The sequence below is a fragment of the Erythrolamprus reginae genome, chromosome 4 (assembly GCF_031021105.1).
Source record: "Erythrolamprus reginae isolate rEryReg1 chromosome 4, rEryReg1.hap1, whole genome shotgun sequence".
In the NCBI taxonomy this organism is placed as follows: Eukaryota; Metazoa; Chordata; class Lepidosauria; order Squamata; family Dipsadidae; genus Erythrolamprus; species Erythrolamprus reginae.
Genome location: NC_091953.1, coordinates 112,276,625 through 112,304,563, shown reverse-complemented (window position 1 = coordinate 112,304,563; position 27,939 = coordinate 112,276,625). Strand labels below are relative to the sequence as shown.

At 39.7% G+C, this 27,939-nt stretch overlaps 2 protein-coding genes across 6 annotated transcripts in view; one reads left to right on the top strand and one right to left on the bottom strand.

Annotated features, from left to right (window-relative positions):
• Positions 1-95: 95 nt before the first annotated feature.
• On the top strand, positions 96-22,172 carry GGACT (gamma-glutamylamine cyclotransferase). Of its 5 annotated transcripts, none has more exons than XM_070751234.1 (2): positions 96-199; positions 20,478-22,172. In XM_070751234.1, exon 2 carries the CDS (start codon positions 20,495-20,497, stop codon positions 20,954-20,956), a length of 462 nt encoding a protein of 153 aa, XP_070607335.1. In that variant the 5' UTR covers positions 96-199; positions 20,478-20,494; the 3' UTR covers positions 20,957-22,172. The 5 variants fall into 5 exon arrangements, with proteins under 5 accessions (XP_070607335.1, XP_070607331.1, XP_070607332.1 ...); XM_070751230.1 differs by having other exon boundaries at positions 181-268; XM_070751231.1 differs by lacking the exon at positions 96-199 and adding an exon at positions 549-636.
• A 364-nt stretch (positions 22,173-22,536) lies between these two features.
• The window catches only part of PCCA (propionyl-CoA carboxylase subunit alpha), a 326,677-nt gene continuing 321,274 nt past the window's right edge, over positions 22,537-27,939 (bottom strand). Inside the window, exons 23-24 of the mRNA XM_070751229.1 lie at positions 25,615-25,692; positions 22,537-22,888 (exon numbers count right to left, since the gene is read on the bottom strand). Coding sequence (XP_070607330.1) covers positions 22,820-22,888; positions 25,615-25,692 — 147 coding nt within the window. The 3' untranslated portion in view covers positions 22,537-22,819. The remainder of the gene's footprint in view (positions 22,889-25,614; positions 25,693-27,939) is intronic.

Genomic DNA, 27,939 nt, shown 5'->3' with positions numbered 1-27,939 from the left:
CTTCTTGCCCACAAACTCCTCACACGACGCTCCCCGTCGACTCTTTTTAGTCCAGCCCTATTGTGACGGAAGGTGGCTCCGCCCAACCATCGCCTTTTAAAGGGCCACAACCCGGAAACGACGGAGGTGAAAAGGTTGGAGGATTTTTACAGTCTAGCAAGTGGGTCGAGGCGAACTCGACGCCTGTTCAAGCTGGCAGGTGAGCGGGTGGGAGAATTCAAGCTGTCATAGAAACCCCCACCCCCGACTGGTACCAGTGTTTTCGAAGGTGATTGGCTAAGAAGCGTCCTGTAAAATTCGTGGGAATGGGGGGGGGGGGGGATTCTGAGAGCGAGGGGAATATCGAACGTTGCCCTGGAGCGGGCTTTCAAACTGAGCGGCGCGTGCCCCTTGCAAGGTCACGTGAGGGAAGGCGAGCGATCGCATTGGTCGACCGCGTTTTTAAGACCCGCGATGGAGAGCGATGGGATGAGCTTTCGTGGTTGCCAGGGGCGACGGTGTGGGCCTCGGGGTAGAGCGAAGTCCGAAGTCTCTCTGGCTCGAGGGGAATGAACTTTCTCCCCTTGAGCGGAGTCGTAAAGATTACCTATCTTAATGGAAGCACGCGCTGACTACAACAGGCCGTTCGGGACAAAGGTTTCACAGCTCTCTCTATCGGTATTTTCGGGAAAATAGCCTCCTCCAGACGCTGGACTCTTTGGAGTTGAAGCGATCATGTAATGGCTAATTTGGACGTGCGAATTTCACATAGCTGCAGGAGAATCATCTTGTTGAATAGCTTTGAGAGTTGGAACCAGAAAATGTAATATTTCGCATCAAATCAGAATTAGAATTGGAAGGGGCCTTGGAGGTCTTCTAGTCCAACCCCCTGCTCAAGCAGGAGACGCTATACCATTAGAATAGAAAAGAAAATAATAGGGGAAAAGGGAAAAAGAAAGAATAGGAAAAAAGAGAAAAGGAAAGAATAGGAAAGGAGAAAAGGAAAGGAAAAGATAAAATAATAGGTAAGAATGGGATAGGATAGGAAAGAAAAGGAAAGAGAAAAGAAAAAGAAAGAAGAGGAAAGAATAGGATAGAATAAGAAAATAGAATAGGAAAGAAGAAAAGAGGAAAGAATAGGAATGAAAAGAAAAAAGGAAAAAATAGAATAGGGAAGAATTGAATTGAATTCTTTATTGGCCTGGTGTGATTGGACACACAAAGAATTTGTCTTTGGTGCATGTGCTCTCAGTGTACATAAAGGAAAAGATACATTTGTCAAGAATCATGAGGTACAACACCTAATGATTGTCATAGAGCAGTGTTTCCCAACCTTGGCAACTTTAAGATATTTGGACTTCAACTCCCAGAATCCCCCAGCCAGCGAACGCTGGCTGGGGAATTCTGGGAGTTGAAGTCCAGATATCTTCAAGTTGCCAAGGTTGGGAAACACTGTCATAGAGTACAAATAAGCAACCAGGAAACATAAGGATACAAGTAACAAGTTACAGTCATACAATCATGAGTTGGTGCGGATGGCTGATAGGAACGATGAGAAAAATTAATAGTAATAGTAGTGCAGTCTTAGTGAATAATTTGACAGTAGTGAGGGGATTATTTATTTGGTGTTTGGGGGGAAAAACTGTTCTTGTGTCTAGTTGTCTTGGAGTGTAGTGCTGGACAAGTGACTGTCCAGTCTCTTCTAAAAACCCTCCAGTGATAAAGCACGACTTCTGAAGGCAAGCTCTTCCACTGGTTAATTGTTCCAAATATAGAAAAATTTTCCTTAATTCAAGGCTGCTTCTCATTTTGATTAGTTTCTATCTATTGCTTCCCCTGCCATTCTGTGCTCTGGAAAATGTTGGCCCTCTTCTTTTGTGGCAGCCCCTCACTCTTATAATACGCATTCCCAATTTCAGATATGAGAACCTGATCAATTTATATGCCATGGGATTATATGCCAGGAAAGGGATTTCTCTACAGTCTTAAAATGGCCTTTTTCTAGTCAGTATCAGAACAACATACATTTTACCCTTTTTACATACATAAATAGATGTTGAGGTTCTATTTTGCTTATGGTGGGGTTCATGTTATAAATTTTGATGATTGTGGTGCTATGTAGTGCAGCCAGCTGTTGTGACCTATAATATATTAGTTTGGTTAACCCAGCCATTTTGGGTTTACTAGACCATAGCTAGTATCTCTCCACATCTAGGATGTGCAATGAGTCGTCTGCTGACAATTATATTAGTGACTTTATTTTTTTTACAAAAATATATTGTATTCATTTAATGTACACATAAATACTGTATAAAGATCATCTGTTGCTGATCTGTGAACATTTCCTTTTCGGGAGGAATACACCATGATAAACTAATTTAAATCTGATTTCTTTCCACTGATCAGAGTGGCCCCTGTTACACCACTGCTCCATAAACTGCACTGGTTCCCGGTTTGCTTCCAGGTGAAATTCAAGGTGTTGGTTATCATATTTTAAACCCTTCATGGCACAGGTCCAGGCTATCTGAGGAACTTTCTCACTCCAATGACACTGGTCTGCCCAATTCTTGCTGACAGAAAGAACATGCTGCAGGTCCCATTGATAAGGAATTTCAGCTGGTGGGTCCAGGAAAAGAACATTTTTTACTGCGGCACCTGCCCTTATCACCCAAGGGGAGATCTGCTCCCATCCTTAGCTTATCCATAAGGCCTGAAGACCTGGCTATGCCAGTTGACTTCAGCCCCAATGTAGGAATATTTTACTGGAGGTGCTTGACAGTTTAAGAGACAACCTCACTTCCCCTCCCATGTGCATCCTAATTCTTTCCTCCCCATCTTTTTAACTGTATAGTGATAACTCGTCTTACGAACTTAATTGGTTCCTGGCTGAGGTTTGTAAGGTGAAAAGTTTGTAAGACGAAACAATGTTTCCCATAGGAATAAATGGAAAAGTGATTAATGTGTGCAAGCCCAAAACTCACCCCTTTTGCCAGCTGAAGCGCCCATTTTTGCGCTGCTGGGATTCCCCTGAGTCTCCCCTCCATGGGAAACCCCACCTACTGACTTCCGTGTTTTTGTGATGCTGCAGGGGAATCCCAGCAGTGCAAAAACAGGTGCATTGCTGGCAACGGAAGTCCAGAGGTGGGGTTTCCCAGCGAGGGAAGCCTCAGTGAAATTGCAGCATCGCAAAAACACGGAAGTCCTCAAAACCTCACCTCCGGACTTCCGTGTTTTTGTCATGCTGCAATTTCGCTGAGGCTCCTCTCACTGGGAAACCCCACCTCCGCACTTCCGTTGTCAGCGATGCGCCCATTTTTGTGCTGCTGGGATTCCCCTGCAGCATTGCAAAAACACGGAAGTCCAGAGGTGGTGTTTCCCATGGAGGGGAGCCTCAGGGGAATCCCAGCAGCACAAAAATGGGCGCTTCGCTGGCAACAGAAGTCCGGAGGTGGGGCATCCCAGTGGCGGCGGCTTGGGTTTGTAAGGTGAAAATAGTTTGGAAGAAAAAGCAAAAAAATCTTAAACCCCGGGTTTGTATCTCGAAAAGTTTGTATGACGAGGGGTTTGTAAGACGAGGTATCACTGTACTTTATTACTGCTATTAGGAATATTTATTGTTAATGGTTTTATTGGTTTTTAATGTTTCTAAGATATCCAGAATCTAGAGAAGGGTAGCAAGCAAATTACATAACTAGCTAAATGAAATGATTACGGTAAGTGGAATTTGCCTCTTTTGCTAACTGAAAACAGAATACAGTAATACCTCTGAGCTCCTTTTCACAATTGTGCGAAAGTGGAAGGGAAGTCATTCGGTTGTGGCTTTTCCTAATAATTGGTGTACATCAGGTGAACCCTAAGATGAAGTGCTTTCTACTACTACAATTAACTGCAGTGCAAAATGAATTTATACAGGCATGAGTTCAGTTTACCAGAGAATATAACGAAGTATGCTTTAGGCTACATATAATTATGCTATCTTTTATCATATAAAATGTCTGTAAAGTGTAATATACCTATTTTTGTTCTCTTTCTTGCTTCCTGAAAAGACAAACCATACTAAGTAATCTTTTGCCATTGAGAATTATACTATGGAATAAATTGATGATGATTCTTTTAAATGCAGGGTGTTCCTAGGAATATGAACCACTGAATGCATGTTTAAAATTGTAATAATAATGTCTCCTTTTAGCCTGTTTTGAGCAAATCAGAGAAAATCGTTGGCTATCACGTAGTACCTATCTTATTAGTTATCTCTGGGAGATTACAGGGCTCAAAATACCATATATATTCATGAAAAAATGCTGAGCCAAATCCCTTTAGTTTTAACTAGTAAGTCATATAAAAGAAAAAGAATAGCTTGGAGAGATACGTTTTTTATACACTTTGCTCTATAATAGCGCTATAAATATATTAAAAATTCTACAAAACTTTACAAATGCACAGTCATTCTGTGATATTAATACCAAGGAGGATAAAAATAAAACACGGAAAAGGAATTACTGAATTGTAATGTAACGTTTACCTGCAGAGAAGTGTCCTCTACAAAATAAATAGAACATTAAAAAAAATAAAAATCTTGTTTTGGAAAACGTTAGTTCTGAATTGTTGCTAGTTTTTTGCCTTAATTGAAAACAGATTTCTATTTTAATTCACTAACTGTTAAATAAAGTTTTCAAGTCAAGTTCAAAACTTATTTTTTTAGGAATTGTAGCCTAACATTCCCTCATCTTAAAGTACAGTATAGTAGAATTGTATAGCAAAGATGTTTAAGAATTCTATCAATCAGCATGACAGTCGCTACCAAAAAATTGTAGAAGAGGTTTGAAATGCTGTTGAAGAAGGATGAAGAGTAAATCTGATTGAGCGTGAGTAAAAACCCATATTTGGGATTACACTTTGCTAACAATGGAGTGAAACATCCTTATTTCTCAGCCTTTACTGTATATGCAGTTGCCCCTCACCCAGCCTCTGATTTCAGTCAGTCTGGTCCTATTGGAAAAGGATGAGCTGTAGGCCACTGTGAGGAATATTCTCATATTTATTTGGCAGATAAGAATTGTTCACATTTGCTCAAAATTGGATTCTGATGAACAAGGCCTTATGTAGTTGTCTGGAGTGAGTTCATTCCTGAGAAAGAGTTTTCTGGTCTGTTAGCTCAGTCACCTGTTCCTTAGTTTACAGGTCCCTTCTAAGTGTGAAAGCCACCCAGGAGACGACCTGTAATTAGGTTCATACAATGTTTTAAGGGGAACACTTAAATTCTTTAAGGAAGGTATAAGCCTTGAAGGAGCTTGTTGGTGCACATTCTCCTTAAGGAGAAACTAGACCGAACAGTCCTTGACATCCTATTCAGCATTTCTTTTTATAGAGGTCAGATTTCATCTCTGGAGACCTAGAAGGAAGAAGATTTTGACTTGTTTCATGTTAGCGTTTAGTACAGAGACTCGACCAATTGTGCTTTCTGATGACTTGTGACCAAACCATGGTTTTAGTTAGGCACGTTCATTGAAAAGACTGTATAGAGCACTCTTGTGGAGTTGAGGTGGGTGTGTCCATCATGCTCCTTGATCTCTCAGTGGCTTTCAATACCCTTAATCATGATATTTTTCTAGACAGGCTACGGGGATTGGGCATTGGGAACACCATACTATAGTGCAGTGATTTTCAACCTTTTTTGAGCCGCGGCACATTTTTTACATTTACAAAATCCTGGGGCACACCACCAACCAAAATGACACAAAATTACATCCTAAGACACTCTTCTCTCTTTCTCCATCCCTGTCTCCTCCCCACCCTTGTGTGTGTGTGTATACACACTCTTGAACCATTTCCAAAAACAGGTGAGGGCTGGGGGTTTTCTCTCTCTTATTCTTTGGGTGCTTTTTATCATATGCTTTAAATCAAGAGTCACTTCTCTCTTTTGTTTCTATCTCTTTCCTCTCATTCTCTGTCTTAATCATTTTCTCATTTCTCTTTTTTCCTCCCCTTTTTGCTCATCTCTCTCTCTCTCCCTTCCTCTCCTTTTCTCTCTCTCTCTTGCTTTCTTTCTCTCTCTCTTTCTTTCTTTCTCTCTCTTTCTCTCTTTTCTTTCTCTCTCTCTCTCTTTCTTTCTCTCTCTCACTCTCTCTCTCAGCAAAAAGTTGTGAGACCGGAACCTGAGCTTCCTTCTTCGTGGTACACCTGACCATGTCTCGCGGCACACTGGTTGAAAAACACTGCTATAGTGGTTGCCTATTTTCTCTGTGTCTGGTTTCATCTGATGTTGACAAGAGGAGAGAGATAGTGACTACAGCCCTTGTGAGTACTTCAGGGCTTGACACTCCTGCTGTTCCACATTTCCATGAAACTGCTAGGTGAGATCATCGGTTGGGTTGAGTATTGTGATAATGTCCAATTACATAACTTGGCCTCAGACCATGCACCGTAAATGATGGTATTGATGTCCAGTCCCAGTTCCTGGAGGCTGTGCTGATTTGGATGGGAAGGAACAGACCTAGGCTCATTCCCAGCTGGGGAGTCTCCATTTTTAGCCTTCGATTCAGCTGCACTTTCCTATTCGAGACTGGTGCACAATCAGGGAATAATTTTGGACTCGGGGCTTCTGCATGAAAAGCAGATGGCAGCTGTGGCTAATGGAGAAAGGGCCTCTGCAGCGATTCATCTCATGTGCCAGTTGTACCCATTTCTGAATCACAAAGCTCTCCAGATGGTCACTAATGTCCTAAGCAGTGGAACTGCCCTTGAAGCTTCAGCTGGTTTGTAAGCACGGGCAGTAATAAGCATGCTGCAAAACAGCTAGTCCTCACATTATGACCATTTTCTTATCAACCATACAAAGTTATTATGACTCCAATTCAAATTTCTGATATCCGCAGCCATGTGACCATGATTTAAGGATTGTTGTTTTTTGCCGGAAACATGCTTATTTACAGTTTCCAGCAAAAAATGCCAGTTGTAAATAATGAGTATGCTTAATGACCACTTTAAGCAAATGTCATAAAATCGGATCAGTCCCTTAATGATTGACACAACTTAAAACCATAATTTTGGCCTTAATTATAGTCATAAATTGAGGATTACCTGTATGTTTATGTGACACCACTGTTCTATGAGCTGCACTTGTTTGGGTTTTGAGTATAATTCAGATATTTCTAACACAACCTATAAAGGAGCGCACACATGAGTACTAACTACCATGTAGATAACAGTTGGTAATCTTATATTTTTTAATGTTTAAACTTATCTGTTGTTTTATTAATAATTGTGAAGAAATACCTGTTACATTTCTTCATTTTATGATTATCTGTTAGCAGGAAAAAGTCTAGACCAGCAGTTCTCAACCTATGGGTCGTGACCCCTTTGGGGGTTGAATGACCCTTTCACAGGGGTCGCCTAAGACCATCAGAAAACACATATTTCCAATATTCTTAGGAACCAAGACACCACTCCTCTATCTGTCTCCAGGCGGGTCCAGTAACATGCAAATAGACTACTGCAAAAACAAATAATCTGTACCATGGGAACTTCTGAGCATGTGCCGAAGCCAAATTTCCGGCACTGTGCATTCATGAGTGCGCAAAATGCACACATGTCCACTATTGTGGTTAGCTCTGGCCCAGCTCCTGCCCCAAGGAATGTGCAGGTGGATGTGGGGGAAACATCCACATGCCGCAGGCCTGTTTTGCTCCCGATGGAATCTGCCGACGAAGCCTCCTCTGACCAAGGAAGCATGAGTGACAGGGAAGAAGGGAGTTTAGCAGACAGCCCAGGAGGAGATCAATCATCTGTATCATCCCTGGATTCTGAACAAGAATTAATGACACATCCATGCATGCGTAGAGTGATGCATAGGAGACAACAACTGAAGGATTATTACAAGAGAAAATGAGGCCACCTGTGGTTGGGTAGGGCTGCTGTAATTAGTGCTACAGATAAAAGTGCAGCCTGGTGTTTTAGCCTCATGGCAGTTTATCTGATTCATTGTTTCATCAAGGTTTTGTGCTGTTCAAGATTGTGTGTGGACTCTCTGGACTTTAGAATTGGACTCAATTTCCCAGTTATTGGGTGAGCAATTGGATTGCATTTAAACTGTGCCTTGTGTGTAGCAGACAATCCCTTTGACATTTAAAAAGTTTCTATTTTTCTGTTTATAAAATCTTTTGGGTTTTCCTTTGATCGTGTGGCGTGTGTCTTCCTGGACTAATTACCCTGTATTACGGGTGGTTGAAACACGCCGGCAGAACACCCACGAGGTGAGCTACACCGCACAGGAAAAGGAAGCAAACTAGCAGCGAGGTAAGTTAGAATCCACTCCTAAGTTTCCTAATAATTTTATTATTTTATGGTTGGGGTCACCACAACATGAGGAACTGTATTAAAGGGTCGCAAGTATTGGGTTGCTACCAGAAGGGGGGGGCGCTGTCCCAGTAGCAAAAATGATAGCTCCAGCTGACTGGGGGGCAGGCGGGTGCATTGGCATGAGATTTGGCTTCTGTGCATGAGCGAGTTTTCGGTGATTTTTGAGCAAAAAACCCACCCAAACCTACAAAAATCTCATGCTCATGCACGGCCTCACAGAAGATTTAGCTTCTGGCACCTGCGCAGAAGCCGAATCTCCCGCCGACGTGCATGGGCACTTAGTGGGGGTGCGGAGCTCCGTGGGAAGCACACCAGTAGCAGTAGCAACGAGGTGCCCTTTCTTGGTCACAGCATTAGAAAGGTTGAGAACAACTGGTCTAAACTCTGGATTAGTCTCAATAAAAGTATATTAATGATTCCTTTTTAGCATCAATTTGGTTTAATTTCATAATAAATTACATTGATCACAGTCCCTTTTTACAGTGAAGCAGTCAATTCTCCTTAGAATTTCCAATTAATCTTCACAACAACAACAATTATTATTATTATTATTATTATCATTATTATTATTATGTCAGTACAACACAGCAAACGAGATCACTATGCTGGATTTCGTATTTCATCACCAGTCGGGCGCTTCCCAAGCACCTAGGACTGCGTGATGTAGCGGCGAATTATGTTTGCCGATCCCAGTAAAGCGGCCTTTTGCAATTGACAGATGGAGATTTTGTCAATTCCGATGGTTTTCAAATGTCCGCTGAGATCCTTTGGCACTGCGCCCAGCGTGCCAAGTACCACTGGGACCACTTTCACTGGCTTATGCCAGAGTCGTTGCAGCTCTATTATTATTATTATTATTATTATTATTATTATTATTATTATTATTATTATTTATTAGACTTGTATGCCGCCTCTCTCCAAAGACTAGGTGCGGCTTACAACAGCTTCAACTATGTGTGAAGCACATTCTCTGTTAGGTTATTACTCACTGGGCTTCATTTCATGCCTATATGTTAGTCCAGGGCTGAAATGGAACATTCTGCTTGCCACTTCAATGTGGAAGGAATGCCATGTGCACAGTGCTATGCCTGACTCATGTTTCAAACAAGAGTGTGCACCCATTCTTAAAAAGAGGTATTACAGTACAGTATTTTAGTCGAGGAAAGACTACAAATGCATCACGGGAATGCTACAGATCACCAGTCATTTGGGAATGGAGAGAGGAAGAGGATGAACTTTGATTCTAGAACTTTGCGAGATGCGGCATGTTTTATGTACCTTTCAGATATGTATGTTTAAAAATGATTTCATACCTTCCTTCATTTCTTCCGAGACTTCTTGACCTTTACAAAGACAGCTGCAAGTAAACAGTGGTCCTGTTTCAAATGAAATTCAAATCACCGAATACTTAATCTGTCTGTGAAGTCAAGTAGAAAGCATTCTCACAGGTATTGTTCAATGGTTGTAATGCTGTTTGTTTTCATAAACCAGGATTTCATAGTTTCAGAGCGGACCACTGCTGAGAGAAGGCTCTAACCTTTTGAATTCAAAGGAGCTGTGGTTTCCACTGGTGCCTCCCTGGCTAATGTAAGAAAGGTGTTTTGCCATAAACGCTTGTGAGATATTTGGTGAGGTTGGACAGCGGCTGGCCCAAGCAGGAAGCCCACGGTCGGCCTCCAAAGAAAATAGCAAGTTACAAAATGAAAGCATCAAAGAACCAACAGGATGCAGTCCCAGGAGCCTCTCCTGGCATCTGAGTCCTTCTTGAAAGTTAGCACTGAGTGAAGAGTGACCTTAAAACTCGCTTTATTCAAACAGACTGCGCTCAGGTTTAAAGTTCAAGGCATTTTGTTTTTTCACCTGCTTCCTACAGTTTTCAGGAACTTCTAAAGAATTAATATGTAACTATATCTGGTCACTGAGCCAACAGCGAGCGCTTCCCCCCCCTTTTCTTCCAGAGAAAGTGAAGTTATTGAAGTAAAAAGATAAGAAAAATAGGATGCTGTGTTGCAATACAAGTAAAAAATGGGTGCGCTAGGATCTTTATTGAGCCATCTATACTTCATCTTCTGACCAACGGGCCTGGAAGTTTCCTATGTATCTCTAATGGAATCTATTTGCATACTTTAAAATATAAATAATTTCCCCTTGATTACTTAGTGTAAAAAAAAATGACAGAGATGCTGGTATTTGTTAAGGAGTGTGCAGAGTGACCCCTGAGTTATCAAAGATGCACATGAGCAAAGGAAAATGTGGGATTCTAGCAGATAGGAGATATGAGTAATAGTTCAGTCATACAAACCAGATATATTAAAGTGTATAAAATATTATTTACTTTAGGAAATATCATAGCCAAGTTAAACAATCCAGTCATGCACAGTTAAATCAGTCAGTAACTCTCAATACATGTACAATACAGGCCTTACTTGTACAGCTTTCAAATACATAAACTATAATCGAACTCATAGTTTTTACTACAGCTGTCACAATGAATCAGCACAAAATGAGCAGAAAAAACACACACAGAGAGAATCACGCTTCTGGCTCCCTCTTGTGGCAATTCCCAACACTAACTCTTAAAGCTATAGGGCTTCAATACATACAAGCATTCATTGTTAGCTTGTTTATATATTGCCAAACCCAACTGTCATGTACATATTTCGGCTTTGTCAGGCTGCAAACACAACACTTACACAGGTATTTTAAAAAAATCACAAATCACGGTTACATGATGAGTACAACTGGTCATACAGGCAAGTCATTGCCAAGTTCTAGAAATGCAGTGATGGGGGTAGATGGGTTTGGCGGGGCATATATAACCCAGATGCTGGGGCCTAGAGGTGGAGCTCTTGCATCACAATCAGGAGGGTCTCCTGCTTGGGCAGAAGGTTGAACTAGATGACCTGCAAGGTCCCTTCCAGCTCTGTTAATCTGTTCTGTACTTTATGAGCTATAAAGCACTCATTCTAAGACTGCCATTTAAGTGACCAGCCAATCCCTGGAATAGTCTGACCCTACCTTGCTTTGGATCTTGGGGTTTTGAGTTTAAAAAACTGAGATTGTTTCTATTCCTCTAAAACCAGGTTGCAGTTACAGTTTACTCAAGAAAGGGAAAAGCAAGGAGACAGATGGTTTTGTCACCACATGTCAGGAGTACTCCCTCTGCTCTAAATGACAGAACAGTAAATGATTAATTTAAAATTTTAATAATTTCAGTCAGGGGCTTTTAATGACAAGTGCAGTTAGCCTTTGTCTTATGACAGTTCATTTGACAACTGTTCAAAGTTACAACAGCACTAAAAAAGTGACTTATGACTGTTTTTCACACTTATGACCATTGGAGTATCCCCAGGGACATGTGATCAGAATTTGGATGGTTGGCGATTGATTGATATTTGTGATGGTTGCAGTGGCCTAAGGTCATGTGATCACATTTTGCCACCTTTTTACAAGCAAAGCCAATGAGGAAACTATTTACTTAACTGTTACTATCTTAACTGCAATGATTTACTCAACAACTGTGGCAAGAAAACTCGTAAAAAGGGACAAAAATCACTTAACAAATGTTTCTCTTAGCAACAGAAATTTGGTCATAAGTCAAGAACTATTTGCACATTTTTCTAAATTTTTAGAATATACAGTCAAAATCTTATAAAACCGAATAACAAAATCACATGTAAAATATGTCCATTTCAGTTTCTGTCTTATGAAAATGGCTTTTATCATATCAAATTGGTTATTGAAGGTTTTATTATGTTTTGTTTTACTTTTGCTGGATTTACCTAAACAACCAAACCTAGGTTCAGTGTGTTAGGTTTGGCTGAATGAGGAAATAGCGTCAGAGAACAAAGAACCTGAGAGAGAACTTTTTACTAATATACTGGTTAATATGCAGTTATCAGCAAAATTTAAAAAACTAGAATCCAAAATATTGTGCTAATATTCTTGCTAGAAAGTCTTGACTTTTATTGTAAACCATCATTTTTATGCTTGCACCATTATTAAATAAATATACAGTACACTAGCCTGATTGACAGATCAGTCAAGTTTAAATCTGAGGTTTCTTCTGTGGATGAATAAAGGTAGACTTATATCAATATTTTAAGTCCCTTGGGTTTAAGTTAATTCACTCCACTTGATTCCCAAACAATGGCAGACAAATGTGGAAAATTAATAATAATAATAAATTTAATAATAATAATAATAATAATAATAATAATAATAATAATAATTTATTAGATTTGTATGCCTCTCCGAAGACTCGGGGCGGCTCACAACAATGATAAAAACAATATTATAGTAGAACAAATCTAATATTAAAAAACATATAAAACCCTATCATATTTAAAAAACCAAACAACACATTCATACCAAACATAAAACAAAATATAAAAGAGCCTGGGGGAAAGGTGTCTCAACTCCCCCATGCCTGGCGGTATAAGTGAGTCTTGAGTAGTTTACGAAAGACAGGGAGGGTGGGGGCAGTTCTAATCTCCGGGGGAAGTTGATTCCAGAGGGCCGGGGCCGCCACAGAGAAGGCTCTTCCCCTGGGGCCTGCCAAACGACATTGTTTAGTTGACAGGACCCAGAGAAGGCCAATTCTGTGGGGCCTTATCGGTCACTGGGATTCGTGCGCTAGCAGGCGGTTCCGAAGGTACTCTGGCCCAATGCCATGTAGGGCTTTAAAGGTCATAACCAACACTTTGAATTGTGACCGGAAACTGATCGGCAGCCAATGCAAAAATTGCAGCAATTCATCTGCTGTTCCTTCTATCATAGTAACTTCTATTTTTCTAAACGTGGGCATTTCCTAGCACTGCCTTAAATTCTTGAAGAACAAGAAACAAAATCCAGGAGAAGCCAAACAATAAGTGCACAGCTTGTCCATCAATGACTCTGGTGGGATTCAGCGAGAGCTCATTTCCCTTTTAAGTGTCTTATAGCATCTCTCATAGAGTCTAGCTTTGGCACAAAAACAACAGACTTTCCATCCCCTCAGTGATGGTTCAGAGATGTATGTTATAAATACGTTATTAGTAGGGAACTAGTATAAGTGAATTAGCTGCAATTTTTAATAGAAGTTTTAATAAAAGGAAAAAAAGATAAGGAGCAAAAATGTGCTTTGCTTAGTAACACCAGGACCAAGTTATAGCTGCTATTAATATGTTTCTAATGCTCTTAGGAGGAATTACTGAATTAGCAGGCTTGGAAACAAAAGCATCCTAACAGGTCTGAACAAATAATCCTAGTTAAGGCTTTCCAATTATTTTAATTTGTTCTCCCCTCCACCCCAGTGTACTCCATATGCTTTATTTTTTTAAAAAAACTTACTTTTCCTTCTTCTGGTAATAGCAAATAAGTCTGACCAACAATCGGATAGGCTGTCAGTTATAGTTAAAATAAATTGCTTTTAAAAATGACGTACAGGTTTCACTCATTTTCCCAGGATATTAAACTTTAATGGCTGCAGTATGAATATTTCATGACAGAATCTTTTCAATAAGTTGTTTTGTCCTGAAGAATATTGTGAGGCCTAATTTCAGACTAGTCAGAATTACTTAAAATATTGCAGTTGCCAATTTTTTCCTTAGGAGTACAAACTAAAGTACATCTATCTCTGCTGTTATACAGTAGTACCACTACTTACGAATGTAATTCGTTCCATAACCAGGTTCTTAAGTAGAAAAGTTTGTAAGAAGAAGCAATTTTTCCCATAGGAATCAATGTAAAAGCAAATAATGTGTGCAATTGGGGAAACCACAGGGAGGATGGAGGCTCTATTTCCTCCCAGGAGATTCCTAGAGTGGCTCCCCGGAGGCTTCTCCCTGCCTTTTCCGGTTACAGTTTCGGAGGCTCGGGTTTGTAAGTGGAAAATGGTTCTTAAGAAGAGGCAAAAAACCCTTGAACACCCAGTTCTTATCTAGAAAAGTTCGTAAGTAGAGGCGTTCTTAGGTAGTGGTACCACTGTATATCTTTGGCAGATGGATATGAAGATTTTAATGTACATTTTCATTTCCTTTTTTTAATGCTTACTAACTCTGACAAGTGACCGCTTGATTGTGAACAATTTGTTTTACAATTCTCCCTTTAGAATTCAAAGTGAGAGCGAATTCCCAGTGGGAATTAACTCCACATTAAACTCTGATTCTTTTTCAATCCTCCTTCCTGAAGGTCTGCATGTCTTAGTCAAATCACAATCTTAAATCACATTCTGGAAAATAATGATATTTGTGTTTCAGAAGAGAGCCGGATCAGCCATCATTAAATTCTTGTCTTTGTGGAAGAATAGAACACTATTTCATGAGAGAGAAAAGAGAAGTTGTTATAGTGGTGTTTTATCTATTTGCTACTATGACTTTGCCATTGTCAACTTGGGCCTACATTAATAACCAGTGTATTCTAAAGTCTTACATAGCATGAATTTTCATGTGATTTTCTGCAGGTTTCTGGAAATTATAGTTTGAAAGCATAAGAATTCATTAAACACGGCCAATTTTATTTAAGTTTTAGCCTAAGAGTACCAGTACATCAAGAACTAAGACAAATTCCATGTCTATCAACATGCATGGATACACAAAATAAACTCTCACGGATACATGGCCATAAACTTCATATGTATACAGTATCCCAAGATATGTATAACTTTCCCCATGCTGTAAACTGACATATAAGTGCGCAAATGTGCAAACTACGTTTTTCATTAGGAAGAAAGAAACTCCAGCTGGATTTTTTTCCTAGAAATATTTTTGTGGATTTGGTGATTTGTTCATTTTGCTAGGTTTTTTTGTTTCATTGGCCACTTACAAACATTTTGGATTGTTAGAAGGCAAATTTTAATACAATTACAAGGCACAACATATGTTCTAACTAATGGAGTGGAGGAAAGAGAAAGAATTTGGAAGATTAAGTTTATGTATAATTAAGCTCAGCTTCAGGTGCATTGTCCACCCGCAGGGATGTCCAACCTTGGCAACTTTTAAGTCTTCTGGACTTCAACTTCCAGAATTCCCAGCCAACCAGACTTAACCATGCTGGCTGGGGAATTCTGGAAGCTGAAGTCCACAAGACCTAAATTTGGCCAAGTTGGACACCCCTATTTTAAAGTATCTCCATTACCTTTTTCTGCCCTACCAGCTTCCAGGTAGTTGGATATAGTCAGTGATGGGTTGCTACGGGTACAGTCAGGTACGCAGAACCGGTAGAAAAAAATTGATTTCCCCTTCATCCTTCCATGCTGAAAAGAGAAATGGTCTCAAAGGGTCAGTGGGTATGTTTTTCCTTTAACAGTAAATGAGGTTGAATGTGTATAATTTTAGAAGAGGTGGACATGCGTGTGTGTACATACACTTTATATAGAAGATAATGTATATTTTTGTGTGCCCGGCAGAACATGGCATATATACATAGAATTAAATCGTATATTTTGGATGTTCAGTAATGTTCTGTCGAGCTCTCTGGTACAATCCTCCCAAAAATGCACAGATACAATGTCAGACACACACACGTTTGAAAATTCAAAACAATGTTCTTTATACCGAAAATGCAAATAAACAGAGCCCTCTTTTGGTATAGCAAAGAGCACTTGTCTCCAAACAAAATTGGTAATTTGTACAAGTCCCTTATCAGTTCTGTGATACTTAGCTTGCAGCTGTGAGGCAATTCACAGTCCTTCTTTCACAAAGTGAAACACACTTTGCTCTGGGTTAGTTTCAAAGCGGAGAAAAAATCAGCACACAAAGATCAAAGTCATTAAAGCAGTCATGAAACACAACGATCAGATAATCCTCCACAATGACCAAACCCACAGGCTGCTATTTATAGCAGCCTCACTAATTACCACAGCCCCACCCAACCACAGGTGACCTCATTTTCTTTGATAATAATCTCTCAGTTGTTGTTGCCTATGCATCGCTCTCCGCATGCGTGGCTGTATCATGAACTCTTGTTCTGAATCCAAGGAGGAGCTAGATAATAGATCTCCTTCTGAGCTGTCTGCCACACTCTCCTTTTCCCTGTCACTCATGTCTTGATCAGAGGAGCCTTCATCAGCAGATTCCACCGGGGGCAAAACAGGCCTGCAGCATGTGGATGTCTCCCCCACATCCACAGTCCTTGGGGCAGGAGCAGGGCCAGAGCTAACCACAACAGGTAATAGTAAATAGATAGGGAAATTATATCTCTTTGAGGCAAGGAGAGGCCAGCCACCTTAACCCTGACCCAAACCCTTGACATGAGTGACATCAAGTTGGCCACCTTTAAGCCAGTCACATGACCTTTAAGCCACCCCACCACATGATCGTCAAGCCATTCCCACCTGGTGACATGGCCGGCAAGCCACGCCCACAAAAGTGTGGTAGTAAAAAATTTTTTGCAACCATTCACTGGATATAGTCCATTTGGAGTGATGAGGTGGGTTATAGTCTAACATATTTTAGAGGATACCAGCCTGAGAAAGGTGACTCTGCAACTGATAATTAGATATTACATTATTGGACTAGAAAAACAGATCTGGTCTTTCCTGGGCAGTTTTCCTCAGAGGAAAATCCTGAAAACATCAGGTATATTGAGCTTTCATTAAGCAAAACCATTGGGTAGAAAAAGGGATGTTACTGGATCTTGTGACTTAAATAAATATAAGGGCTTTGTTCCCCTTTGTGCTAGAAAAGCTACTTTAAACATGGGATATAATATACGCATAGAGAAGATGAAACTCAACGCTTATTTCTGTGGGTGGCGTTTTCTTCTCTTTTAAAAGCAACATGGCTTGTTAAATTCACTGACGAATAATCTCAGTGGCTGAACTAGATACAGCATTACTCAAAACACATTTTGCATCCTTTATTAGAGGTATTGTGGTTTGACCATTCAGTTGTGTCTGATTCTTGCCTCTCCATGCTTAGAAGTATTAGAAATATGAGAACTTGTTTCACTTGTGGATGAATATGCACTGCAATGAGGCCACCAGATGTTATAGCCCTTAACCTTGTGTGTGAAAAGTATATGGAGCTTGGTTGTTCTGTGTATTTTCAGGTGTAGAGAAAGACAGCTAACCATGTGTCTATCTTCCCCTTCATCCTTCCATGCTGAAAAGAGAAATGGTCTCAAAGGGTCAGTGGAATGAAGATCTGATATGACTTGCAACCTTTGAGCAAACTGTTCAGACATAAATTACATCTGGAGGTTATAATCAGATAATTTATTTTTTAAGATTTTTTTAAATCCACCTTTATTATTTTTTGTAAATAAACTGGCAAACGTACATACTATTTTCCTTCCACCGCCTATTTTCTCCAGAAGAAATACACATTCCCTGTAATTTCCTGTAAACTTGTACTGTTTTGGTTGCTAGAAACCAACTGGGAAGCTTGTAAATCCTGTTTTTTAAGTAACAGCTTAATGGACCCTCCTATTCATGTGCCTGTTGTGAAGTCACTTGACTACTAATAAGACTATGGATGCCTTATTAAGCTACAGGCCAATGAAGAGCTTGGACAATCATTGGTCTGAAATGGTAAAGGGCCGTGATGGCGAGCCGATGGCATGCATGCCACAGGTGGTACATGGAGCCATATCTGAAGGCATGCAAGGCGTTGCCCTATGTCAGCTCAGCTCCTGCCCCAAGGACTGTGGGGGTAGATGTGGGTGAATCCTCCCAGTGTCAGAGGCCAGTTTTACTGCCGACTGCTTCTGACAGCGAAGCGTCTGAAGCAGAGAGTGAATGTGAAATGGGATCCTCAGAGGGGGTCATGGCATACAGCCCCTTAGGGAGTAATTCATCATCGTTATCCTCACTGGATTCAGATGGAGAGATTCATTGATGTGCGCAAACGCAGGGCAATGTCTAGGAAAGAACAACTGCGTAAATACTTCAGGAAATAAGGGAGTTCACCTGTGGTTGGGTGTGGTTAGACTAATTGGGGCTGCTGTTAAATTGTCAGCACTCTGGCCTCTGAGTGTGGAAGTTTATCAGTGTGGTGAAAGAGGAAGTGTCTTTCATCTCAGGATTCTCCAAGGACTCTCTTTGCATTGTTTCCAGGACTCTTAAACTAAACCATAGTCAAGTTTGTGAGTTGAAAACATTTGAAGGAGAGTGGCTGTGACGTCTTCACAGCTGCTTGTTCTGTTTTGTGTTTGTTTATTGCTTTTCACAGCATTCAAGTCTGTTGCTTTGAAGGTGAGCCCTTTGACTACCAAAAAGGGTGTTTTGCTTCTATTTTACTTTCGATAAAAACAGTGTTATTGACTTTTCAAGTGTGTGTGTCTGAATTCCTACCTTTGCACTTAATTGGGGGCTCGTGCCGTGAAGCCCGACAGAACAGGGGGGGGGTCATTTTCGCCTTCCTCAGGCTTCAGGAAATCGCAAAATGGCCAGTGGGCAGTGAAGGGCTATCGAAATTTTTACTACCACACTGTGGGTGTGGCTTATGCAGAATGCCCCACATTTTCTTTCAACATCTTTCAATGCAAATTGGGTGCTCAGAGGTGAAGCTTCATTTTTGCTACCCCACTGCGTTCCCCCCATCGAGGTAATAGCCCACCCCTGTCAATGGGACTACCGGAAGTTCAGAAATGAATTTCCGGTTGGGCCATTGGGCCATTTTTCAACCTCCCCAAGCTCAGGAGGCTTTCATGAAGCCTGGGGAGCAGTGGTGGGTTGCTGCCAGATTGGACCTGTTCTCCCATACTGGGGGCAGAAATTTTCCACCACTCACAGTACCAGTAGCGATAACTGGCTGGCCCCGCCCCCGAAATGGTCCTCCAGTCACCACTCCTTGAGGCTTCTGCGCATGCATTGAGGGTCATTTCCGAGTTGTGACACACAAAATGTGTACTTCCAACATGACGTGAACCAGTAGGTTAAGTAGAATCCACGCCTGCCGGACAGGATGAAAAACAGCCCAACGCCCCAACCGGAAGTTAGTTTCTGAATTTTTAATAGGTCTGTTGAATCTGTTTTTCACCATTCACAGGCTCTGGAGGCTTTCCTGAAGCCTGGGGAGAGTGAAAAATGACCCAACGGCCCACTTGGAAGTTTACTTCTGAACTTCTGGTAGACCTGTTGGGTCTGTTTTTCACCATCCACGGGCTCCGGAGGCTTTGGTGAGCCCTGTATGCATGCGTAGGGGGAGGTCATCGCATTATGGGTGTGGGCACATGCATTTTTGGTATTGCGTGCACGCGTGCAACCTTTTGGCACCCGAGCAAAAAAAGTTTCATCATCAGTCTGCCTGAGCAGGTGGTTAGAAGATCTCCAAGATCCCTTCCAATTCTGTTATTTGGAGTTAATGTGAATTGGGATGAGAGACACTTGCTGGCCCTAAACCACCTAATTGAACTCTCAGTCTCCTGCTTTCTAGCCTGGAGCCTATTAGACCAATCTGGATTATTCTTTAACTGTTAAGTAAAAATTTATAACAAAAAAAAGTATGAAAAGCCCTTATATCTGATTTTTCCCCCCATTTAATTTCTTGTTCTGCTTTTTTCCCCCTTTATTCATTTAATTATTTAAAGGCAACGTTATGATTCTGCAGACATAGGTTCTTGAAATGGTCTTGATCTTTGCTGAGTTGTCAGTATTCTTTTACTGAATATTTGTAGAGACTAAAAATTTAAAGATCTTTAATAATTGTTTATAATAAGTGGATTCTTTGAAGCAATGGGTTAAACCATTCTCAACTGGGCACAGTTGCTGGATTGGATGGGGGGGGAGAAGGGATCTTTATTAACTCAAATTGTAGATCAGAGGTCTTCAAACTTGGCAACTTTAAGGTCACCTGGGAGAATTCTGGGAGTTGAAGTCCACAAGTTAAAGTTGTCAAGTTTGCTGTAGACGCAGAAAGCATTGGAATCATGTACAAGGCTGCTTAACCCAAATCCTAAGGCTTTTTAGTGCAGTTGTCAGACCCAATAGAAGTTTATAAAGAAACAACTAGGAAGTTGTCTAATATGCATAACAACAATCAACTACTCATTACGTTCATGGTAGTGATATGCTTTTGCAAATGTTTAACACAAATGTGAGAAAGAGCAGTTTATGCTGTTGTCTTGTTTTAAACAAGTGCATTTATCGCTGACGGAGAGATATAAAAAGCCAGCAGATGCGAAATGCAAAAATTCATGCTTTTTTGCTTTCCTTTCAGTCCCGTCAATTGGAAGAATGGCCCGCGTCTTCGTGTACGGGACACTGAAGAAAGGCCAGCCGAACTACTCACACATGATAAGTGGGGCTCATGGGACGTCCCAATTTCAGGGCAGAGGACTTACAGTGGAGAAATACCCCTTGGTGATTGCAGGCAAATATAACATCCCTTTTTTGCTGAATAAACCAGGAAAGGGGCACCGTATTGCTGGAGAAATCTATGATGTTGATGATCAGATGTTGCAATTCCTCGATGAATTTGAAGGATGCCCGAACATGTACCAGCGTACTCCAGTAAGTGTTGAGGTACTCGAGTGGGAAAATAAAAATAGCACGTCTGCAGTTGAAAACATCCTGGAATGTCATGTGTATAGCACTATTACTTACCAGCCCGAATGGATGCACCTCCCTTACTACGATAACTATGATTCTTTTGGGACTCATAATCTTTCGTACGTCTTGAGAGAAAGCAGAGAATAGAAGTGGAGAAACGAACAATACTTTTAGCTATGAACACCTACTTAGGTGCGGAAGAACATCTTTACTATTTTATGCTGAAATATAGTCCTAATTAATCTATTCAGAATATAATTGAATTAATTTATATTATTACGTGAACAAGATGATGAAAGAACAATCCGAATGCCAGCAATCATGAGATGAAGCATTTGCCTCGCTAAGGTTAAACGGGGTAATTTAAAGATTTCAATTATGTTAAAATACTACCAATATTCAGGTAGTCATATCACTTCCCAAAATGGGGAATGAATGAATGTGGGGGAGAAAACAAATGGAAGAGGAGGCGAAAGTGATACTATTGTGCCTTATTTTTTCATTCCTTACAGCCAGGGGTGGGCTACTGGGGGGGACACGACACAGTGGGGTAGTAAAAATGGAGCTCCACCCCAGAGCACCCATTTTGCACTGAAAAATGTTGAAAGAAAACGCAGGGCGTCCTGCATAAGCCATGCCCACAGTGTGGTAGTAAAAATTTTGGTAGCCCTTCACTGCTTCATAGCCCATTTCTGGCTAATGAATATTTCTACTCTATTGATTTTAGTGTATCTAGGTTGCCTCCTGTTATCTTCTTCAGCTGTTTAAAGCTGCATTGCTTACTTTTGCTTGAAAGTTCTGAACCATCAGTATCCATGCATTTTTATCATCAGTGCATAAGCTCTTTATATCAGTCGTGTAACTATTTCTTTTTTGCCGTTGACTTCTTGCAATACTGGATATAATTTTCATACATCATGCTGCTTTACTTCGGAATATGAATCCTCTTTAAATTGTTCATTGTAGAGCAGTGAGTTAAAATTTGACAAAATTCTTATATTACTCTAGGTTTCAAATAAGATAACTTGTTCACAATTTTCAGAATTCATGTTTGTTTTTTTAAAAATCACACTATTCTAGAGTTATAAGACCTGAAACATGTAGTCTCTCCCATTTGAAATAAATCTTATATGTGGCAGTATATAATGAGAATGGAGGATAATATACATTGCTTCTTCATCTGTTGTAAGGGAAGGAGAGGCAACGCTTGGAAAGAAGTAGCTGGAGTCTACATACCCATAAATAGTCCAAGTCCAGCTTCTCTTGAGTTCCCCTAATTCTTATCTCCTGCCAACTTAGTGCTGATTGTTAATTGACTAGATTCCTGTCTATATGCATTAGCAATAAATCTGATTAACAGCAACTTGATTTACATCTGCTATCTTAATTGGTCGCTGGTAAACTACTTCGTGGGAAATTTCATCTGCGTCCTTGATCTGATTGTACGAATCTGGTAACATCTGAAAGGAGTCAAAATAGTTCAATTTTGTCCTTTGTTAGAGGCCTTGCCAGCTAGTCTCACAATGCCAACGTATAGTCAAGGACATTGCATAAAATTTCAGATTGTGTAGGAAAACCTTAAATATTTTTAATATGTTGTAAAATATTTTCAATTTAGCTGACAAATAGTCAGAAAATATTGCTAATCGTGTATATACATACACACATTTAAAAAGTTTAACCATCTTAAAATAGTTTATCTTTAAAACTTTAAACATCACACATGGTTTATATGCCAAAATGTTGATTTTATTAATTTTGTTCATGTAAATAGATCTAACGAAAAGAATTACAAATTTAATATATACAAATATTTATAATGTAGTGAAGTGCAAGTTTCGGGGAAATGTTAATTTAAATTGTGAAAGCTGACCTAAATCAACACACTTCATTTTTATTTTATTTGTTTTTAGTTTGTTTGTAATTAAAAAAGTACAGCAATAGTTGAGTTTCCATAATGCTTTTGCTTTCATAAACATTCATTTTAATTTCTGGTCAGAAATAAATCCTTTATTCCAATTCCACAAGTTCATCTCCTTCCCCAACAGTATCGGCAATTTTGCAGTGTACCGCTTTCACCTGCAGCACAAAAAAAAGCAAAAAAAAGGTTTCTAAACACATTTTCATTTCTAAATTGTAGTTAGTTATACCTAGAGAATAAACTCTGCCAATGATTGGAGTGGCTTTGCCTAATTACCTTGACTACCCAAGGGGTGTGTGTGTGTGTGTGTGTGTGTGTGTGTGTGTGTGTATGTATGTATTTATTTTTATTTATCTATCTATCTATCTATCTATCTATCTCTATCTATCAATCAATCTATCTATCTATCTATCTATCATCTATCTATCTATCATCTATCTATCTATCTATCATCTATCTATCTATATCTATCATCTATCTATCTATCATCTATCTATCTATATCTATCTATCATCTATCTATCTATCTATCTATCTATCTATCTATCTATCTATCTATCATCTATCTATCTATCTATCATCTATCTATCTATCATCTATCTATCTATCTATCTATCTATCTATCTATCTATCTATCTATCTATCTATCTATTTATCAGATTTATATGCCGCCCCTCTCCGTGGACTCGGGGCGGCTAACAACAGTGATAAAAACAATATGTAGCAATCCAATAATAAAATAACTAAAAACCCTTATTATAAAAACCAGACATCCATACTGACATACCATGCATAAACTGAAGAGGCCCAGGGGAAAAGAACAGCTCAGTTCCCCCATGCCAGACGGCAGAGGTGGGTTTTAAGGAGCTTACGAAAGGTGAGGAAGGTGGGGGCAATTCTGATCTCTGGAGGGAGTTGGTTCCAGAGGGCCGGGGCCGCCACAGAGAAGGCTCTTCCCCTGGTAATGGTGGAGCGGGGCGAGGGGGGGAGTATGTATGTACGTGTGAATGAAATCCCTTAAAGAGGATGAGGTGTGACAACCTCAGTTCCTCAAGGAACAGATTCGGAGGTTGCATCACTCATGACATTGTCCTGCACGAAGTCCTTTGCAAATGGGTTACATGGTCTTAAGCTCATACATAGTCAATTCCGGATCATGTAAACAAACATGAAATTACTGATACCTAAAAAATGTGTCTTTGGAGTTGTGTACATTTTGCGTGTTTCCATTTCTACTCAAACACTGCATTAATAAATGAATGTTTGTTCTTTAACACTATATATTTTTACGATCAGTTCAAACATTCTGTAGAAAGCAGGATACAAGAAGCTATATGGGGTAGTCCATATGGCCTTTTCCATCTTTTCTTGGTTGGTGGATTTTCTAAACTCACAGCAGTACCTGAGATTACCGTACATAATTCTGCTACCTTTACAATTTATTAATTAGATCCATCTACACCGCTGCCCCTCTTACAATCTTAAACATTTATTTTAATGTTCTGAATGAACAGGCAAATGTTTTGAGGTTATGAAGAAAAGTCAGGACATAAATCTAGCACAAGCAACGCATGCTAGTCCAGTTCTAGCAAGCAAGTAAGAGCCTTATTCCAGTTCTATAAATGCACATATTTGCCCATATATGTAATACATAAATGGTGGCTAATGCAAAAGTTAGACGTCGAGGGTCTCCAAACTTGGCAATTTTAAGACATGTGGACTTCAACTCGCAGAATTCTGAGAGCTGAAGTCCACAAGTCTTAAGGTTGCAAAGTTTGAAGACCCCTGAGTTACACCAAGGTACACTTTGTGAGACATAATGGAACGTTCTAAAATGAAAGTTGGGTAAAGCTTATCTGGAATCTCACATTTGCTTAGTGACGGTTCAAAGTTGCAACAGCACCTGAAAAAAGGGGACTTTTGACCATTTTGGTCACTTAACGATCGTTGTAGCCTCTCCATAGTCAGTTGATCAAAATTGGGCAATTGGGATGTATTTATGAAAGTTGCACTGTCCCGGGATCATGTGATCACCATTTGTAACCTCCCCAGCCATCTTTTGATAGCAAAAATCAATGGAGAAAGGCAGATTTGCTTAATGATCATCCATCCCAAAACTTATCTATGACGCCAAGCCTGGGCTCATTAGATTCTACCCCCTGGCCAATGAATGTATAGTAGGATTGTTTGAATGAGTATCTGTACATGTTAATAGGCCTTTTAGTTTTTCTTAAATATAATTCTAAATTTTAAATTTAATTATTATATCTCGATGTATACTGCTTTTGTATGTTGTAAGCCACTCCAAGTCTTCAGAGGGACAACATATAAATTTAATAAATTATTATTATTATTATTATTATTATTATTATTGTTGTTGTTGCTATTATCATAATATTATAATAACAACAACAACCATGGCAAAAAAGGTCATAACAGGTGTTATGCATGTATCATAATGTTTTATAACAGGTTAAGTGAACGACTGCTTTGCTCGGTAACAGAAATGTTGACCTCAGTTATGATCATAAATCAAGGTCTAACTGTTTTTGTTTTATTTTATTTATTTATATCCCACGTTTAATATTTTTACAAATAACTCAAGGCAGTGAATATATCCAACCCAGTTTCCTACTCCAACAACAGGTCCATGCAGTGGAATGGGCTGAGAGAGTGACTGGCCCAAGGTCACCCAGCCGGAACATTCCAGGAAAGATGCTTTTGTTATGAAATTGTGACATTAAACATTTTGGTAATCCAATTCCTGGTACGCCACGGCAGTCTCAGTAATGCCAGATTTTCTGAGTAATACTTTGCTTTCTTTAAATAGCGTTATGTTCAACCTGTCAAATATTATAGGACACTGAAGTGTAACTAAGACGTACCTTGCCAGTTTTAGAAGCAACCAAACTGTTCTGCATTTTCATAGCTTCTATCACGCAAATTTCTTGACCTTCTGCAACCTGGTAAAAGCAATAAGATAGCTCTGATGTTAAAAAATAAATAAAAATATGCCATCAAGCTGTTTCATTCTTTCAGAAGATTAATAAAGCTATTCTGTTTGGACCGTGGTAGTAGAGGAAAGCAGGTAGCTAGTTATCCATAATGCATCTATCTGTTAAACCTAAAACTATGAATGAAATTAAACACATTGCTTCTTTAGAACAGAGGTCTCCAATCTTGGCAACTTTAAGACTTGTGGACTTTAACTCCCAGAATTCCTTTGTTGAAACCCACAAGTCTTAAAATCGCCAAAGTGGGAGACCCCTGCCTTGGAACAATTAAATATCATCACTGAAATATGAGAATATTTTTCTCTAATATTCTCTTCGAAAGTGACTGCTACTGAAGAAGACAATATGGACCCCACGTCATCCACTCTGGACCAACAAGATTCTGAAGGGGATTGAGGATGTGCAACAGAAAGAGAGAATGTAAAGCTTTAAAAGAGTATTCCTGTTTGTTTTGGAGATTTTGTAACATTGCTTCCAAAACACTGGGCAATGGTTTAAGATTCTTCCATAAAATGATCCCAAATACCAGGTGAATTAATAGGGTTAGAGCAATGTTTTTTTAAAAAAAACAGCCTCCCTGCCAATCTTTGTTTAATAATGTTCCAGGAAAATTCACTGATATTAATAAATCATAAATAAATAATTTGAAATTGAAATATAATCAGTTTAACCTAATGCATATATACATAATAAACCATATAAACAAATGGTACATAAGATCTACGGTACCTTCCATGGCTCTAGATAAAATTCCTATTACAAAATTGCACATTATAAAGAAAAGTAACTTTAATATAAGCTCTGAATATAAGGCATTCAATATTGAAATTATTCTATATTATACAAAGTCAGAAAATCAAATTCAGAGCTGCACTATATCAGATTATATACTTATGGGCTTATACTGCTTAATGTTTCTCCTGTATGTAGCGGTCTAAAACATCAGGGGAAATTTAGTGAAATCTCTTTAAATTGTTTATATTTTTCAAGAAGGTTTCTCACTATTTTTGTACCTTCTTTCCATTTACACATTTTATATTTATAATCTGCAGTTGTCCTGCTATGATACTGTTCTGTCTGGGTCCCCCCAGACGCCAACACCAACTAAAAAGAGTAGCCAGACACACTGGTAAAAAGCAAAGGCAGTTTATATATTTGAAAGCAAACACAGGTAACAAAAACTGTTCTTACAGACAGGAACGTTATGAAGCTTCACAGAGGTTTCACGACGGCCAGGCAATAAAACAGGATTCTTGCTGGCAAAAACAACACTGGAGGTAATAAAACCCATGCCTCCCCCAAGTCTTCAGCCTTCGAAGCCACAAGCCAGGATCAGAGACGCCAAGAATCGAAGCAAGGTCACAGGACTCCCAATTGATAACTCTCCACAATACAGTAAGGGCGGGCCTGCCTTTTCAACCCTGCTGAGGAGAACCACACCCAAACCCAGCTGTTACCAATTCAGGGATGGAAATACCTTGCTAATTGGCCCCTTCTTTGGGCTGCCCGTCTCTGCCTCATATCTATGATAGCCTGGGCGTCTTCATCTAATGAATCCAGGCTACTCGCTGGGGAGAGCCCCCCCCCTGGGGGTCTCAGGCTGCTCTCCCTCCTCCTCTTCCTCTTCTGCCTGGTCCTCCCCCTCCTGTTCATCGTCCTCCTCCTCTGAGCATGGATCCGGCAGAGTTCCAGCCGTTCCCTGAGGAGCCTCAGGCTGAATCACAACAGATACTATATTTTTCAATTGTGTTTAACAGTTACAGTTCTGATTCTTTTAGATTTTGATCCCCAAGAGAAAAAAAATGAAATATATTAACAAATAATATTCCTGTCACACTTAAAATCAACTTATGGTACATACATTGAATATTCATCTCTTGTTAAAAGATTTAAAAAAAACACCTCTGTCATTTGCTAATCTAGAATGGTGCTTTGCTTTGTTTACACAATGGCATGGGTATCCTACTCCTGTGACTTCCCAACAAATCATGTGTTTTAAAAGACTTCAGCTATTTTGTACCAGCTGAGAAGATGTTGTATTAAAATAGTTCAACATCATGCATATGATTTGGGAATGTCCGGCAGTGCAGAACTTTTGGAAGGAAGTGCAAGAGGACACCAATAGGATGTTAAACATACGTTAGACAATTACAAAGGAAATGGCGGTACTAGTCAAAAGGAACGAGATGGGAGAAT